The 17571-nt window shown below is 42.0% G+C and overlaps 1 protein-coding gene across 1 annotated transcript in view; it reads right to left on the reverse strand.

Annotated features, from left to right (window-relative positions):
* Positions 1-1645: 1645 nt before the first annotated feature.
* Positions 1646-17571, reverse strand: part of LOC142960030 (roundabout homolog 2-like) — a 72642-nt gene continuing 56716 nt past the window's right edge. Inside the window, exons 12-23 of the mRNA XM_076101609.1 lie at positions 17359-17525; positions 17148-17269; positions 15420-15651; positions 10679-10803; positions 10405-10576; positions 9209-9379; positions 7944-7983; positions 6255-6382; positions 5340-5612; positions 4359-4521; positions 2864-3121; positions 1646-2047 (exon numbers count right to left, since the gene is read on the reverse strand). Of these exons, the coding sequence (XP_075957724.1) occupies positions 1819-2047; positions 2864-3121; positions 4359-4521; positions 5340-5612; positions 6255-6382; positions 7944-7983; positions 9209-9379; positions 10405-10576; positions 10679-10803; positions 15420-15651; positions 17148-17269; positions 17359-17525 (2080 nt within the window). The 3' untranslated portion in view covers positions 1646-1818. The remainder of the gene's footprint in view (positions 2048-2863; positions 3122-4358; positions 4522-5339; positions 5613-6254; positions 6383-7943; positions 7984-9208; positions 9380-10404; positions 10577-10678; positions 10804-15419; positions 15652-17147; positions 17270-17358; positions 17526-17571) is intronic.

Here is a 17571-nt window from a genome sequence, read left to right on the forward strand (position 1 = left end):
ATTGCTCAGCTATCACACCTTTTGGGGCGTATATCATTGAGATTGTTTGACTTGTAAAGCCCAACTGATTAGATTACAATCCAATTTATTGTTTCCATTTCAGGAAAAACGAATAATATTAGCGGTTTCAACTGCTGCTAAGAAAACCCATTATTAAGAACAAAACAATTGATCACAAGAAGGTGATTGAGAATCTCTTTCTATGACATGGGATATTTGTGGAAATATATAACTATACTATTCTTAGAGAATAGTGTTACTGAACGCTTTAATCAAAAGGCCTCAGGAACTGTTTTTCTTTGTTACAGCAATATAAGCAACCCGTTGCTCAAAACCTCGAAGAGCGTTTAAATGTTTTAATGAGACATTATGAAATGATGTACTAACAAACATCACATTTAAAACATCTAACTACAATATGGAAACCCCTGTGGAAATACTGCCACCACAGTGGCTTTGTTCATGATTAGTCTCACTGGACTAAATCTATTTCCTCAATCCGCCTGTTGGCTCTTCTAATACAACCAATAACAATATGTGACAGCTGAACAGAACACGATACAATGTTTGCATTGCCATTGTTTGTAAATATTTTTAGTCACGGTGACCTGTATTCTGCCCTGCAATGGGTTATTAAAAGTGTTGAAAACACATATTCTCAATTCACAAGTCAATCTCTCTTAACCTGTCAAACAATGGAGTCTAAAAATGGTTCAGTTATGTCCCTGTGGGAGAAGACTTCAAGTTTCACTCTAAAGAAAGGCTTTCAGACAGAACCCTATTTATAAATGCATCAAATCATAAATGTTAGACGTGTGGCTTTTCAATAGAGCACTTCTAAAGGGTTTTGAAACATTCTATGTTGTGGTTTTGATGTCTAGAACGGCTTCAAGTTACTTTTCACAGACTGTCTGAATATCTCTTTGACAAAGAACCTATGATTACTGTAAGACTTAAATGGAAGTTTTTATCTATGTATGTCCTCCGAGTTTCTTGACAACCATTCATCTGATCTGCTTCGCGCTTTGTGGGTGTATTTGCAGAAGACCCAAAACAAAAGTGAAGTGTTGAGTGTGAAGATGTTTGGATTAAAGGGTTCTTGAGAAAGCTGCAAGCAGCAACAGCAGAGGCCGTGCAATCGGCCAAACGGGCACTGCACTAGTCTCGTTTTTTATTTATTATTATTATTCATTTTTTTTACTTTGCACCAACTACAGTTTCTACATTATCTTTAAATGTCAATCTCTATCCATGTTGGCTACATAAACATGTTCCTGGTATACTATGAAATGTTCTAGAAGACAACCACAAGACAAGTGTGTGTTGGGGCTTGTATGCATGTGATCTAATGGGCTATTGACTTTGTTCTATGCAGCGTGTCTGTAGGTGATAGTTCAGCCAGACAACAGACTGCACCGTGTTTGCTACCTCAGTGGTCTAAACTCTATTGGCAGACAAGAACGTTGATATTGGACAATTCTGCGAAACATGACATTGTCATGGGAGTTAAACTGTGTACTGTAAAAATCGTCTTATATTGATGAAATTTCTAGGGGCCAAGGGGCTGCAGTCTCAACAGCTTCATATAGAAGGCGAAAAAGCAGTCTGTCTGCACTATTAATCCACAGCTATTTGACATATTGACATTTGGGTAGACAGCCATGTTCCTAAATGTGGTGCACCTTTAACAACAGTACATAAAATGCCAGCTATTAATTCAAAACAATATGGTATTTTTACCTTACAAAAAGACAATTTTTACGGTCAATGCACTGGTGGTCTACTGATTCAAAAGCATTGCCTTCGGTCAGACTTGTTTCAACATATGTGAGAAATACCTGAGCCCTCAAGGTTGTCTACGCTGTGACCAGGAGTGTATTCAAAGCCACACAAATTCTTTGACACCGCAGCGTATCTTTCCTCCTCCTCCAAGTCCTCATCTTCTTCAGAAAGGAGAGTTGGTCCCAAATCAGAGCCCAGTGTACTGGACATGAAGTCCACGGGAGGGATGGGGGTGGTCGACACGTTTGGACTGCCCTTCATGTGCCTAATTCATTGTGGGGAATTACTGTATATTAGTGAACAAAACAGATTAAAAAAAAAAAAAAAAGCAATGGAGGTCAGATAATGAGCATAAATACTGCAAAACAACTTTGTAGAATCATGTAGAATCAGTGCATATTAAGAAAGGTAGAGATGCAATGTGCAAGAGACTATGAATGCCTGCAGTGATTTCACTGATCGCTTTCTCAGCGCTGGTGTGTGTTGTGCTAACACAATGGAGTTGTAATTGGGCTGGATAAAGGATATCTGGATGGGCAGGGCTGTCACCAACATGCCTGTTATCTCCCCCACAGCTGTCCTCCATGATGGCTCACATTCCGCCATCGAGAAGATGCATGCATAATTACCAACTCTATTTACCGATGTCAGAACTGCATGTTAGACTAAACCTAGTCATTACCCTCCAACACGTGTCGCCTCCGCCTTGTCAAGTTTCCCAATGCTCCATCAAAGGTGCAACCAATCGAGGGCCGTTTTTATCGCTCGCAAGAAACACGGTCCGCAGGTTTTGGCTGACACAAGTAAATACGGGTGTTATTAGGCGCTCAAACATTGGCCATTGCTATGCAAAACCCCAAACTATCAACAGAATGAAATGAATAAAATTACAGGTATCTCTCTCCTAGTGTGCAAAGCAACAATATTTGAACAAAATTGTAATGCATTGGCACAGTATAAAGCTTTGAAGCGATCTAACAGTCACACAGGACTTTTTTTTTTATAGCCAAATAAATACATCAAATTATAGAAGGAAGGCGGTCTCAAAATGTTGTTAACTGGAGCTTTAAAAATCCCTTACCATGTCTGCTTTGCCACCTCGTATTGGTAAGCTCTGGTCAGCTCATCCAAGTGGGCCTGCAAAATGGATTGCATTTCATCATGGTGGACTGAGCTAAGAGAGGAAGATGAGGGCTGGCTGAAGGAGGTTTTTGCCGGTGAGGAGGATCTTCCTCTCAGGGGAGGAGTGGGACCTCTCTCCTCCTCTTCCTCATTGTCCAAATTCTGGTGGCGGTACGTCTGGACAGACATTGGTGGGGCCCAACTGTTGCTGTCATATCTGGCATGTGGACAAATGTTTAATATATTAAGGATCACATTGACTTTGCTGAACAGTCGATTGCAAATAGTTGAAGAAGATAGGAAACATGTAAGAGTTTCAAGGGAAAATGTTCCATATTTTATGTGGATGTCCAGTTAGTGTTGATAAGATAAGATAAGATAATCCTTTATTAGTCCCGCAGTGGGGAAATGTACAGGATTACAGCAGCATAGTGGATAGTGCAAACAAGAGACATAGTAAAAAACAATGTTTCAAAACAAGTATTATAAATAAGTAATAAACAGTAAAGAATATGAACTAAGTTAAAAAGTTAAAATCCACAATAACTAAAATATAACCATAACTAAAAACTAAAAATATTATACATACAGACAGAATAATTGCTGTATTGCACGGTGTATTGATATTGCACAGATTTTTTTTTGTGTTTGGTGGTCTGGTGATGGGAAATGATGGTAAATGTAGCATTCACGGAGCTGTGCTAGCATTGCCTACATGTACCAGGATGCATTACAAGTGAGCTTCTGATGCCCCGCAGTCTGCGGGCCACTGCTTTGGCCTCTCTTAGTTCTATATCTTCAGCCATATACTCTGGCTCGAATAAATACAGCTGAATATCGGCGTCAGCTAAAACACACTAAGATGTATCCTCGTCCATAACATCCTCTGCACTCATATTTCGGGATGCCATTTTTCGCTGTTGGAAACTTAGGTAGTGTGCAATGCACGCGAGGACAACAAGGAAGTTCTGTTTTTGAGCAGCATCTAAAGCACGCCCCCTCGCTACCCAGAGGCGGAGGCGAGAAATCGGAGCTAAAATAGCGCCGGGTCTCCCCTTTCTCGGTCAATATAGCAAGCACTGAGGAATTTACTGCTTCAAATTTTCCAAAACTGATCTGACTCTAGTTTAAATCAAAATGTTAATAATCAGTTTTTCTTCTGTTGGCAAGTGTAATGTGTAACAGCTCAATACAATCCAATCTATGCATTTTTTTTTCTATATCAGGAAAATAGGCAGCTATAGGTCTATTTTGTGAACTATGTGAAGTTCGTCTGCAAGCTCTCTGAAGATAAACACACACTCCCACACACTCACACACTCGGGGCACAGGTGCAGGATATTGTGACCCCCCCCCCCCCCGTGTTTGCATGCGTTTCTTCTGTCGACGTGTGTTCTTGTGTTTGTGTGCATCCGTTCCGAGGCAGAGACTGATGAGAAATGAATGTATCTTACCCTCCTCCGTGGTTTTCGTGGGGGTAACGGTCAAGGTCAACCTCAGTGCCAGGGAGTGGGTGCATGGGTGGTGGAGGCAGGGGCATGTTAGCCCAGCACGACCCATTTGATTTAGAGGCCTTCGTTCCACCCTTCACCTTCTTTTTCTTGCCAACCTTTGCACCTGTTGGGGAGGTAAAGAGGAAAGGAAGTTTAGTCTTCTCTACATAATGCTAATCCCTGTACGCACAAATATTATTCTACACACACACTAACACATACCTTGAAAAGCCATCTTCTATCTTTCTCTGCTATCTGAACTTTTTAAAACCTGTCTCCTACCCAGTGTTCATTATTTCTCTTTTTGTGTCCTGGCGGCGCATTAGGGCTTTTTTTTCTAAATGTTGACATTTCTTAAAGAGGCACCGAAACCTGCGGCGAACCACTTTATGTTGCCTCTCCACTTGCTCTACTATCTCTGGTAAGCCTGACATTTAGCTGAGCACACAGGCTGTTTGTGCAAAGCTACCAAAGTACAGACAGAAATGCCTCCATGACTTTAAGTAAATGTATATACACGGCATAAATAACTCAGAACACTGGGCGATTTTCCGTCATCACTAATCAAGTTAACCCAAAAGAAATGCGTCATGATTGGGTGACATTTCTGGGCTAGATGAGCTCCCGGGGAAGAATTGTGATGAAGACAGAAGAGTAATTAAGAACATTATCCTAGGGGTCCATTTTCAGTTCATATGGAAATAAATTCCCTCCTTTTCATCTTCCTCTTCCTCTGGTTTAGTTTTTCAACTCCCTTGTAGTGATTTCATAGGAAAAGAACAACAACGTCCTGTCATTTTATTGCAAAATGGGGCTCTCTCTGGAATTTTAAACACTGCCACCAATAGAGACTCACGATACATACACAAGAGTGCAAACATCACAACACAAAAAATGAAAAATAATAACATAATTGAGCTTTATCTTCAGTGGGGCACTTACCAGTGCCAGGGCGTCTGTCAGTTAGCGAGTAGCCCAGGTTTGCTATTTCCTGCTGGGCTTGGAGAGAAGCCTTCCAGCGGGGATCTGGCCTGTCCACAGCCAGCTCGTGGAAACTGTTGGACTGGAGTATCTGAGTGGTGGCATAGGGGGTGGGCTGACTGCCTCGCGCTGGGCTGCTGTAGCCTGCCTTCCCCATGAAGTCAATACTGCTGTAGATAGCACCATCAGACAGCATGGTGCCCGTCTTCTCTACTGCTGCGGACGGTAAAACATCTGAGACAAAAGAGGATGGTGACAAAGCAAGGCGGGAAGGGGAAAAAAGGCAACATGGAGAGATAAGTTGACATGAAGTTAACGATCTTTAAGGTCATTAACACTCCCTGCTGCTCTGGCACTCTGTATTAGTTAAATACAGGTCTCAAATGGACTTGATATAAATGAAAGTGATTATCTGCTACCACAATTAGCATGCAACACGCTGTGGGAGCCGGTAGAGTGTTCACATGAGGGATATTCAAACAGCGCTAACCTTCAGCTCTACTGTCTCGCACACAAAAAGCCTGCAGCTCACCAGGGTTCCAATAAGCTGGGAGAACACGCAAACACACAAATGCACAATAAACACATATACTCAAACTATCAATCTCATACATCCTTGGAAAAAAGGGAACAATGGCAGGGCAGGAGAAAGAATGAAAAATATAAGTTAAATATCAGGCGTGTCAAATCAAATTAGTCAAGTACAGCCCTTAAAGGCTCTTTTAATTTGCGTGTATGTGTTTGTTTGTGTGTGCATGCTTCTGTGTGATGTCCTGTCACTGCGCTTCCCAATGAATGAGCATCAAAACTGTCTGACCAGGCATTGCTAAAACTGCATTTCCTAACACCCCGGCCGAGCCTGTTTATGTTTCTTACCTCCTCGGCCAAAGTTGCTGCCGCCCTTCGGACTCCCTAAGCCGCCGTTAGCTGGGAGGCTCGTGGAGGGCCAGGAGTCAGCCAACCAGGGGAGGCCTGGGTCACCCGCTTTCAACAGCCCTGGACGGCTGTGAGAGGAGAGGTTTGTAGAGGTGGACAAAGAGAGGAGAGGAGGGGGGGGTAAGACAGAGAACCGTTGACATCGTTAAATGTCCAGGCTGCAGCGAAACAAGCATTGCTCATTTTCCTCCTGCTGCATCAACAACAAATTGATGCGAAAACTCATTCAGCATATTCTCGCCTGTGGAGCAGCCGCGCACGGGCGACAATAAACAACAAAGAGACATAAAACGGCAAGTCTATAAATCAGCTTTCTTTCTCCCCTTCACTCCACCACCCTTAATTCTCCCCGGAGAAGCAAGGCAGGCCTAAATACACACTAAATCCACTTTAGAGCCTTAGCACAACAGAAATTTACATTTTAAATTGAGAATCATGGAGAGCCTCTGGCAGATCGGCTACACTGGTGCACCGTCTCCATAGCAACAGAGACAGCAGAAGCCCATTAGGTGGTTTAGGAAAGCTACCGTGTCATTTTGTCTTAGTGAAATACAACGGTCGTGAATGCAGGCTTTGACTTCAAGGTAGGAAAGTTGTGGGCAGCAATTCAGGGACCAAAAAAAAAAAAAGAGACAATTTTTGCACAACCACTTCGCATCAGCAGCTGTAAAAATGGCAAAACATTCACATGCCCCGTGCATCCTGTTCACATATGTTTGCTTAATGTGTGGCTACACAGTACATTTTCACACTGCCGCTGATTCGCCAAGTGCCGAGGGAATTGTTCACAGCTGACTTGGTGATGGCTCAAAGGTGTTCAAACAATTACATCAATAATTTCCATTTTAGAATACACAAGCATATACATAGATTTACATACATTTGCTCAGAAACACGTGCCAAACACACAATAACACATACGCGAGTCTGCAATGTGGTGAAGCGCACTCGTACACACAAAAACGGCAAGGAAGTATTTATTTTTAGTCCATTTGCTCTGGGCTTCTCTGCTTGCTTAGGTGTGACAAAACGGAAAGGGGGAAAAGGGAAGAATGAAGACCACAAGGACGTTCATTCTTTTACTTTCGGCAAAGCAAATCCGCTTCCTTCTCTTATTCACTTTGATTATCGGTGGATAAAAAGGTAACCTTCACTGTGTGCATTTTTGAGCTGTCAGGAAATTCTCACAGCTTGCTGAGTGGAGTCTCAAGGTGCAGTCCTTTTGTCCCATCCACACATGCAAGCCATCAGAGTGTACTGTACGGCAAGAGTTTTTTTTTTAAAACAGCACATTAATCACCTCTCCCCTCCTACCACGACCTCTGGCTCTGCCAACAACCTCGGTTGAAATGGGAGAGAGAGCCAGTGAATGAAGCCCTCACCTGCATTAATTGGTAGCACTCACTTCAAAGGAGTGATACATGATTTCATCAAGTGCACATCTGTGCAAATCATACACTGAAATATTGGAACATGTATGCAAATTCCGTTCATCATGAAAGAATTCTTCATTACAGGTATTACAATAGACTCTTGTCACTAAAAATGCAGACGAGGCAATATGCTGCGTAGCACACAAATGTCAGTGGGAAGGCTCTAGCTATAGGGTTTATTAATTTAGATTCTTACCTTCCATTTCTGATCAGGCCTCTGTCTCTTTGGAATGTAACTTGTAGAGAAAAGAGGGAGGACAGGGGAAAACAATTGCAATTATTTCGTCTAAAAATGTACAGCACCACCATCAATTTGAATATAGGCAGCTTAACTGGGACATTTTAATAAATAATGCATAATGTAAAGACATACCTGCACGCGTAAAGGTGAAGGATTGTACTGCAATTAAAAAAAGAAGAAGAGAGTGGATAAAGTATAAATAATTTAATTAATATTAATTAATATAAATTCATGAAAACAAGGTGTGGAACTATGAAATTAGTCCTTTCATCTTTGCTTTGCTTGTTCATTTGTCAATATGTCTGCACTCGCATGTTTTGATGAAACTAAGGGTGCTAATGCATCTAACCACTCCTTTCCATCATCTTCTGAATTACGCTGAATGCCCTGAGGGAAACGGTTCAAATGAAGGTGACACATTTGACCCCTTTTTGACCTGGGGCATCTGCGCCGTCACCATTTTGTTTATTATTTTTTTTCCAGAATACGAATTGGAACCTCTTGTCCGTCTCTCTTTAAAAGAGAGACGAACAAGAGGTTTTTCTTACATGAAATGGTGCATAACTTGAAAAATGTGACACCTCAGAACACAACACAAAAGGTAATTAATAATGCTGGTTTTGAAGTATTTGATTTCAATCATTCCTGTGAAAATATTGCAATATTTTCAGTAAACTCGAAATGTGATGTTTTGGTGTTAAACTCAATTTGATTTGAGAGAAGGGATGAGAGAAGCATCTCTCAATCATGTAAATCCCGATTAAATTAGGAAATCACAGCGCTCTCTCCCCAAGCCACTGCAATGGAAGCTGCAATGCACATTACGATAATGGCACGCAGCTATATGCTTGACTCACAGAGGGATAAAAGAGTATTTTATACGTAAACCTAGACGCGCCTCATGTTAATGTGCAAACAACACCAGCCATGGTCTGATAGTGGAAGGGGATGTTCAATTACTTATTTCGCATGAATGTATTAGACTGTTGAGGTGCTGTGCTGATGGAACTCAGCACAGTTGATGCACATCAGTGCACAGTAAATTAAAGTAAATAGGGCCTATTTCCATCTGTGCTGAATGCATTTCCTTTGTTCTGCATTTTAGCCAACTCAAATGGAGTCACATCAGTGATGACATCAGCTTTTTGTTGGGGAGACCTAGTGTGCTTTTGAGATTCTGTCTTGGTGCAGGACCATGTAAATTGATTTTTTTTTTTTACCTGCATAGTTGCTAAGTCCCTTCCTCTTTTTTCTCCTCCAGTACAACCAGGCACTGAAGCCCATGAGAACAATCCAGCAGGCCCCTCCCAAACCAGCGATGAAGGCTGGCTGCTTCACCACGTCTGAGATGCTATTGTTGCCCTCCGATCCCGTCATTACGTCCCTCAGTTCTGCACCTGGGGGGGCACCGCATACAAATAAACACAACCACACACAAGCACACAAAAGATACAAATGAACAAACAATTATGTTGCTGCGTTTTAAAATCATTTGGGATGAAAATGAAATCAATATCATTTCCACTGTGGTCCAAAACAAGACAACAAATAAATAGATGTTTTAAATAAAAGCAAAAGATTCATTGTTGCTCACTTTAAAAAGAAAATAAAGACAGCGTACATTAAAGACACATGGACCACTGGAAAAGCTAAAAGATGAGACCATGAATAAAAGGGGAAAAAAAGAAATACAACACGCAAGGGGGCAACTGTGGTAAAAGCACAACAAAACAAAAAAACGGCATCAGTGCATCCAATATGTAGGCAGAGTAAATCAATTCAGCAGTGCAGTTATCAACTTGAGCTGCAAGACACAAGATTGACGGAGCAGCTCTGACAGAGTTTGATTTTCTGTTGCAGCTACTGTGCTGTGAAATTAGATTCACAGTCTCCAGCAGGAACTCCCGCCCCCCCCCCCCCCCCCTCCATCATTAAGCTTCAGTCCACACGCATGTGTTTCCTTTTCTCTGTGCGTTAAGGGTGTTATTATATATCAGTCAAAAGTCACAGATGAAGAGCATCTGGCCTGGGCTCCGATATTGATTCTGGGCTTATATACTCTGGGCATCCTTTAGCTATTTGATATGATGTGATAGGCTGATAAGCTCCAACAAAAACACTGTTGACTTTGTCAGCGCCAGCTGGACACATATTGAAGAGTATTATTGATATGACTAACAGTACTTGGCACAGTGTTACCAGACACTATGCTTATTAATGAACCGCAATTGATTTCTCAGTAGACGTCTGCGTTGTAAAGCGCAATCTTCTTTTTTCAAGTCTAATAAATTGATAAATCCTTTTTTCCAGACCCCCCAGTCCGTGATGGAGACCATGGTCCCCCATTACGAAGTCATTTCATTTGACCCCAGACTTGGTGTGTGTGTGTGTGTGTGTGTGTGTGAGAGTGGATTACCCAAGATGATGAGCTGCGGTTTGCTCTTGACCCCCACCCCTGCACTGGTGCCTGCAGCCACCTCCACATGGTACTGCACTCCGGTCTGCAGCCCCCCAACAACCACTGAACGGATGGTTGCATCCACAGACTTATTGACATGAAAGCGGGTTTCGTTGGCCAGACACCAGATCTGACAGAGACAGACACGCCAGACAGAATTCATTATAAGGTACAGTACATTTCTAAAATATTCAATTTGGTACAGCTTATTAGGTGCAGAGTTTGATCCCACCTTGTACTCCTGGATGATGCCGTTCTGTTGGTCGGAGGGAGGAGGGTCCCATGAAACGCTGATGGACGTGCTGTTATGGCTGCCTACTGTCAACACTGTCACTTGCTGCGGAGGCGCACCAGGTGCTGATGGGTCAAGGGGGGGGTCAAAATATTAAAGAAACAAAGGAAATGCATAAAAGAGTGAAATTATTTAGCATGTTTTTTTTTCCTCCTGTATTTTTTAATCATCTTAAAAGAAGGATTTGTCTCACCCACTACCTCAACTCATATACAGCCAGCCATACAACAAAGTATTTCCTAAACCAGTGTAGCAGATGGCTACCAGAGCGCTTCATCTTAATTTCCTATCTTAATGACTGTGGGGGGGGGGGGGGGGGTGGGGATGCACTGGAACCTAAAACAATGCACAGTTCTTCAATTATACTGAGTTTAAGATTCTATAATCCTACTGGCATCATAAAATATACACACCTAGTATTTGAGGTCCAAATTGCACTCGACTAATTGCATATACAACACATTTTCTCAGCAAAGGAAAAATGGCTGAGCCCAGCAGCTAACATTATTCCCATAATGGACTAGAACCATAATGACCACATGTAAATGCATTCAAAGTAGCTGCATTCAATTTTGCATATCTTATTTTAATGAAAATAGTCAGTCTCCATGTCCACTAATGAGGATTCTGAGATGGCTTGTCAACAGAAATGTGGTGTTATGCCTGCCTCATGGTGCCAAATTCAAACTCCCTCTTTAATGGGTCATTTTTTTTTTCTCCAAATGTACCAAACTGGCCTGATAACCTGCATGCACAGATTGTCAATTTGATTTGAAGAGAATGCAGGCAGCAGGAGGCAAACACCATGCCTATGCAACTGAGCAAATCATCATCTCTCACTCAACGGACTACACGACCACTCTGAGTACACAGTTTCTTATGATTCCCATTAAAACTATCATTATGTTCTGACTGAGTGAGTGAAATAACGACTCTGAACCTAATTAAGGAACTGAAAAAAAAAGAGAATGCTATCTGCAGTGGGTTCATGTAAGCAAGGCGCAGAGTGCCACGTCAGAGCGGAAAAGCCAAAGCAGGTGGGCCATGGCGGGATTGTCTTGTTTGCCACTTGGCCAGAGAGCAACATGACTTCTCCAGATGGAATTAGTTCTGGAAATGGTTGGGAGAAAAATGCAATGAACATGTGCACATTGCCTCAGTGAGAAAACAAGCAGTGTGATTGCATCGGTAGATCAGAGAAATAAAGCCAGGCCGTATTAGGAGTATGAGAAAAAGTGTCTCTGCCAGTCTTCTGACATCCGAGAAGTTCCAAACATCTGGCTCAGTAAACTCATATAATAAATGATGGCAAAACAATGGATGTGTTTTTAGTCGAAAAGATGGAACAAACCTTCCTGGATGATTTAACTGCTTAAAAGAGAGGCTCTAAACAGATATGGCATGTCGGCAAAAAATATTTGACAGCTTGGCTGTACAAAAGATTTAAATCCGCCATATGAGAGGCACTTTATTTCTATTACATTCAACAAATTGACTCAACCCAGTTTGAGGATCTCTATATTCAGCCATTTGGACTGCATTGACTTTATGAGGCAATTGCTGATAAACCAGCTCATGCGGATGTACTGTCACAATATAGTGATGATTCGACTGTTCAGAAAGAAAACTGACTCATTTATTGACAGCCAAATGTAAAATCCTTGTACTTATAAAATATATTTATGCTGAGATATCATCAGGCATGGGCAAAAAACTGCAGGATGCAGGTGGACTGTAGTGGAATTAAGTCAACCTTTACATGTTATTTGGATTGCCTGCTAACATTCTGAAAAACCAAGACATTCTGTGGGACTCTCTGGCTCATAATTTCTTAGGCAATACGTCATCTTCGTAGGCCAAATTTCACAAAATCAAAACACAATCATAAATCTTATTGAGGGAAAGACAAAAAAAAACACATCCAATAGAGCACAAACTGCCACCAGTCTGGGAGCATTTCTGAGTGTACAAAACTTCAGCCAGGAAGTTTATCATTTGGATTGGATTTTCCAAAAAGAATCATACAAAGACACAAAGCTGTCGGACTTTTGCTTTAGAGATATGCATTCAGTTTCACATAGTTCAAACTACGATCACGCTAAAGAGGAGATTTTTTAGAGGAGAACTTCTACTATACATATTTTGGTTAGCAAATGTGAGTGCACCATCAAGCAAGTAAGCTCCTGTTTTCCAAATATCACTCATGTGGCGCTGTTCCCGCAAACTGATGGATCTTGCCCAGTCCGTCAAAGGTCTACATTAGGAAAAGACAGGAAGCATTAAGTGTAGTTCTGCAATTTCCGTATCTACAAGCACACTCCCCCGAGGATGAATAATGGCTACAATACCAGTAATGACTCAGGATAACATCACAATAAATGGCCAGAACAGCGGAAAAAGTCAAAGAGTATGCTCTTAAATGTGACTAATACTTCTATTAAGATTGAAGAACACAGTATCTAGAGAGTTATTTAAAGCAATTAATGATTCCAATGTGTTAAGGAACATTTCAGTTTTTACTCACAGCTGCACAATTAAACAAAAGACACTTAAGCTGTTCAATGTCCTGCTATACAGGGTGTAAAAGTGGTAAACATAACCTGCTATGCAAATGAGTGCATCAATTAAGCAAATTGATTCATGAATTAGCAAACATTTATATGTCAACATGACTGTCCCCAGATAACACATGTGTATATGTAAAATAAACTCCATCTAGTATCGGACCAGGGGGTTCTATTCCACACAGGGTGGTGTTGTCTTTTCCCCTCACTGACCCTCTTGCCATGGTCTCATAATATCAGTACATCCTCATTTTAACAGTATCAGCCTCGGTCTTAAGCACACCATAGCATTCCCTTTGATTTTCTTTTTGCAATGGTGGAACCCCTGAAGATATGACAGTGACGTCACAGAGCCAACCGACCCATTTCTCCCACCAACAACGTATCGAAGGGATGTGAGTATCATTAATCTTAATGCACATGTTTTTCCCCTGTTTGCAGTGGGAGACATCAGCTGTTTTGACCTCCGAGACCCCTAGTATCTGCTAGTATTTCACAAAGACAGTGGCACATTCTCAATCTGCCTTTGATGGATAGAGTGTTATGCTCATAATTCTGCAGAGCAGCACATTTCCGGTCTCGAGAGTACTGGCGGATCAAGTCAATTTTCTGTACCACGACGCCTTGTTTCCAGGATCCCAAGTAACAAGAGCATGTGCCCCAGTCCACAAAGACCTCTAGTGATCCTGTGTGGCCATTTTAATTGGGCTACAGTGAGATGAAATTCCCTTTGCAGCCCCTGTTCATAGCCATCGTCTTCCTCCTGCAAGGAAGAAACATTAATGGCCTTATAATGACTTGCTCTCAGTTCAGTAGAAGCCATGTTCCATACAGTCCAGCTTGTGGGGCACATGAATGCAATAAACTTCATGAGCAGGTCCCCATGCCCAGCCAGCAGGCAGAACAAAAGCGTTTATGAAGCACAGAAAGCATGTTCATTCTTGGGGAATCCCATCTTGATGGCCAGCTTTTTCCTGAGTTTTCAACCTTATGACATGGATGGTTTGTTCAGTTTTTGTGAGAGTTGCTATAGTGTCATCCAATAGCACCACTAGGACTTAGAAAAAGCTATTGAGAGGACCCTTTTCTCTCTTTATGTAGAGATTTCTTTTAAATCAAATTTGAGACCCATTTTGTTTAGCATTTTTAAGTTGAGATTTTGGCAAAATGGCACCATTAAAGATATGCCGAAATAGCAATTAGCAGTTCCTTGTTTCCAATGTACCCATGAACATAGAAGGAACTATCACTGGATCACATTGATACTGAATACAACTTAAAAATGTGATGATTCTCAGGCAAGTCCCGGAGTAATAAGGAGCTCCTTTACGAGCAGATTTCTGGATGTTTATTAAGTGGAGGATGTCTAAGAACATGAAAAGGGTAAGTCTAATTGAAATAAAACAAATGTGTAGTGTATCATGTCATGTGTTTAGATTTGATTGAGGTCCTATAATTAGGCTATAATTATGAATCAAACTATACTACAAGTTGTCCATTTTACAAATAAAGTATGCAACCAATGATTTTATGATAAAGTAATTTGTGGAGCAAACAGTTCACCTGAGAAGAACCAGTAGAGGATCATTTGACCGGCACGGTAGGAGTACGATGAGAACACCAAGAACTGTTATCACCAATAAATTGGAGATTGAACCTGTGTGTGTGTGCTTGGGTTGATAAAGGGGGGGGGGGTCATGTCATGCAGCTCTGGTTGGTGTGTGACGGAGACAAGGCAGCAGGGGTCCACTGAGGAGCAGAGAGAGAGTTGAGCGTATGTCAAAGGAGACAGTCTGTGCCCTCCCCTTCTGCCCACCAACCCACAGAGGCTCAGGCTTGTCACAGACCCCCACTGCGCTGTCTGGTAGACCTGTTTTCACACACAGGGGACATACTGCTGCTGTAGCGTGCGTGTGTGGGCGTGTCTACTTGAAATGCCATTATCCATTACTATCTAGCCATGAAGTCATTACTAGCAGCAACGAAATATAAAAGTAGGTAGAACCACAAGAGCATCTGCTCATGCATAAGTAACTAAATCGTATATATTTCTTTGCAGCATAAAGTCAGCAGAGAAATTGATTTCTGTCAGAAATGTGAATTAATTTGTCGCTTACCTTCTTCCATGGTGCGTGCTGTCATGGATTCACTGTCCGCACCCTGGAACTCATTGAAGTACGGCCGCACTTTAATCTCATAGACGATGCCTTTCTTCAAACCGGAGAGAGTTATGTCCCTCTCTGAGGCAACCTTCAAGTCCTGCATCTGCCACGGCCCTGGAGAGGGCAGCCCTGACGTCTGCCGGTACAGAACACGGTAGCCTTGAATAAACTGGGATGGATTCTCAACCTGAAAGGATTGGAGAAGGAGAGAGAGTGGAATGAAGACATGCTGTACCGGTAATGACGTGGGAGGTGGCGGACATCTGTGTGTAAACTGCTTTGGAGCTGTGGATCAGCATTCAGTTAGTGTCCTCCGTCAGTGACAATGCACGCTTAGTTAATCATACAGTTTAATTAGCAGCAGAGGAGCCAGCAACCACATGAAGAGAGTTGTAGTCTATTTGCCAAAGCTGAACAGTATACCCCTGAGTCAGACCTTCAGCACAATTTGGACTCAAAATACCTTATTAAAACAGTTCGACTTTTTTTCTTCTTCTTCTTTTGCTGGTCCATTTCAGGAGAGGAGTAAAATATGCAACATACAACTCATAGTAATGGCTTGTTAACAAGGGCAGAAGCAAGAAAAGGCTTTCACAAGTGATATAAAGCAGCTGTTTATCATCGGACCAGTCAAAATATATTAGGATGGATCTCTTTTCTTCTCTCGGTCTCTTCCTCTCTGTAGCCTCAGTACGCATGTCATTAACAAAACTATTTGAGAATCTAAAAGCCTTATAAACATAAGAAGTAGTGCCACTTGTGTGTTTGTTCATCTGTGTTACTGGAAAAAATAATTTATTTGGTGAAGTAAATCGAAATAAATGACCCTCCTGTGTGTTCACTTTCCTATAGTCTTAGAAGATAGCCACAGAATCAATCAAGACGTGGTCTAGAATGAGGGTTATGGGTACAACTGGGTGACACTCAGTTGAGCATCTTTGTGTCACCTGACATATAGTTGAGTTGCAGATTGTCCAATTAAAGTTCAGTGAAATCTGAAATGGGAAAAGCACATTTGTGCAACTGTTCCCACAGGACGTGCACAGGGCAACAACGACTTCAGAACATATCCAACAGTGCACAGAAACCACTTTAATAAAGACACTTTTACTTGACAATTCGGTAACGAATTAGTGCGTGTCTCGCAAATGGAGCCGGGTCGAACGGCATCCGCGGACCTATTCGTAAGGACCACAAAGTCAGGTTTTCCCTGTCACTGTGTCAGTCTGCAAGCAGCATACAAGGTTGCCGCGCAGACAAGCACGAAATAGCAGACTAGTGTAAGCCCATCCTTGGTGTGTCATTAACCTACAGCAGCAGTTACTATAGGGACACCTTGCTAACAGACGGAAATGACATTTCCCAGATAAAGGGCCGACTTTAAACTGCCTCCAGAAGTGACACATGTAGCACCTAATGGTGATGTATTTGTCCTGAATAGAAACATTAGTCTTGATACCAGCATCACCTCAAACCATTTTAAATTGATGGAGCACCAGCTGCTCAGACTATGAATGTGTAGCCATCCCTCAAACAATTTACTCTGTGCCTGTGCAAACTAATCCAAACATAGTGACATGCCAAGTATAACGTTCCCAAAAGCCTTGGCAAGTTTTGTTTTGCTGCTCTGAAGGTAAAACTACCATCATTTAAAAACTAAAAAAAGGTTATACAAGTACTCACAGTCCATGTGACCTGCACTGAAGTGGAGCTAAGGACACCGGGGTTATGCATGCTAACGACCACATCTCCCAACTCCTTCTGCACGCGACGATGGTCCACTCCCTGTGCTGTGGGACTTATGTCTGTGAGACAGAAAGAAATGCAGAATTGTAGAGTGGAATATTGATGCGTATATATAAGAATTCATTACAATACACTCCTATTGTTGTACCTTGAGTCCGCACTGGCTCAGACATGGGGCTGGGGTCCCCAAGCCCTTGAGCATTGACTGCCCTGATGATGAACAGGTAGACAGTATTGGGTCGTAGGTCCTTGACTGTGAACTCAGTGGTCTTCACGTGGTCTGCCACTGTCTGCCAGCTGTTACTCACTGACTGACTGTAGAAAGAGCATGATTCAATTGAATTAATTAGGAAGAATCTCA

Source organism: Anarhichas minor, unplaced genomic scaffold, assembly GCF_050575085.1.
Source record: "Anarhichas minor isolate MPS153535 unplaced genomic scaffold, ASM5057508v1 ptg000027l, whole genome shotgun sequence".
Lineage (NCBI taxonomy): Eukaryota > Metazoa > Chordata > Actinopteri > Perciformes > Anarhichadidae > Anarhichas > Anarhichas minor.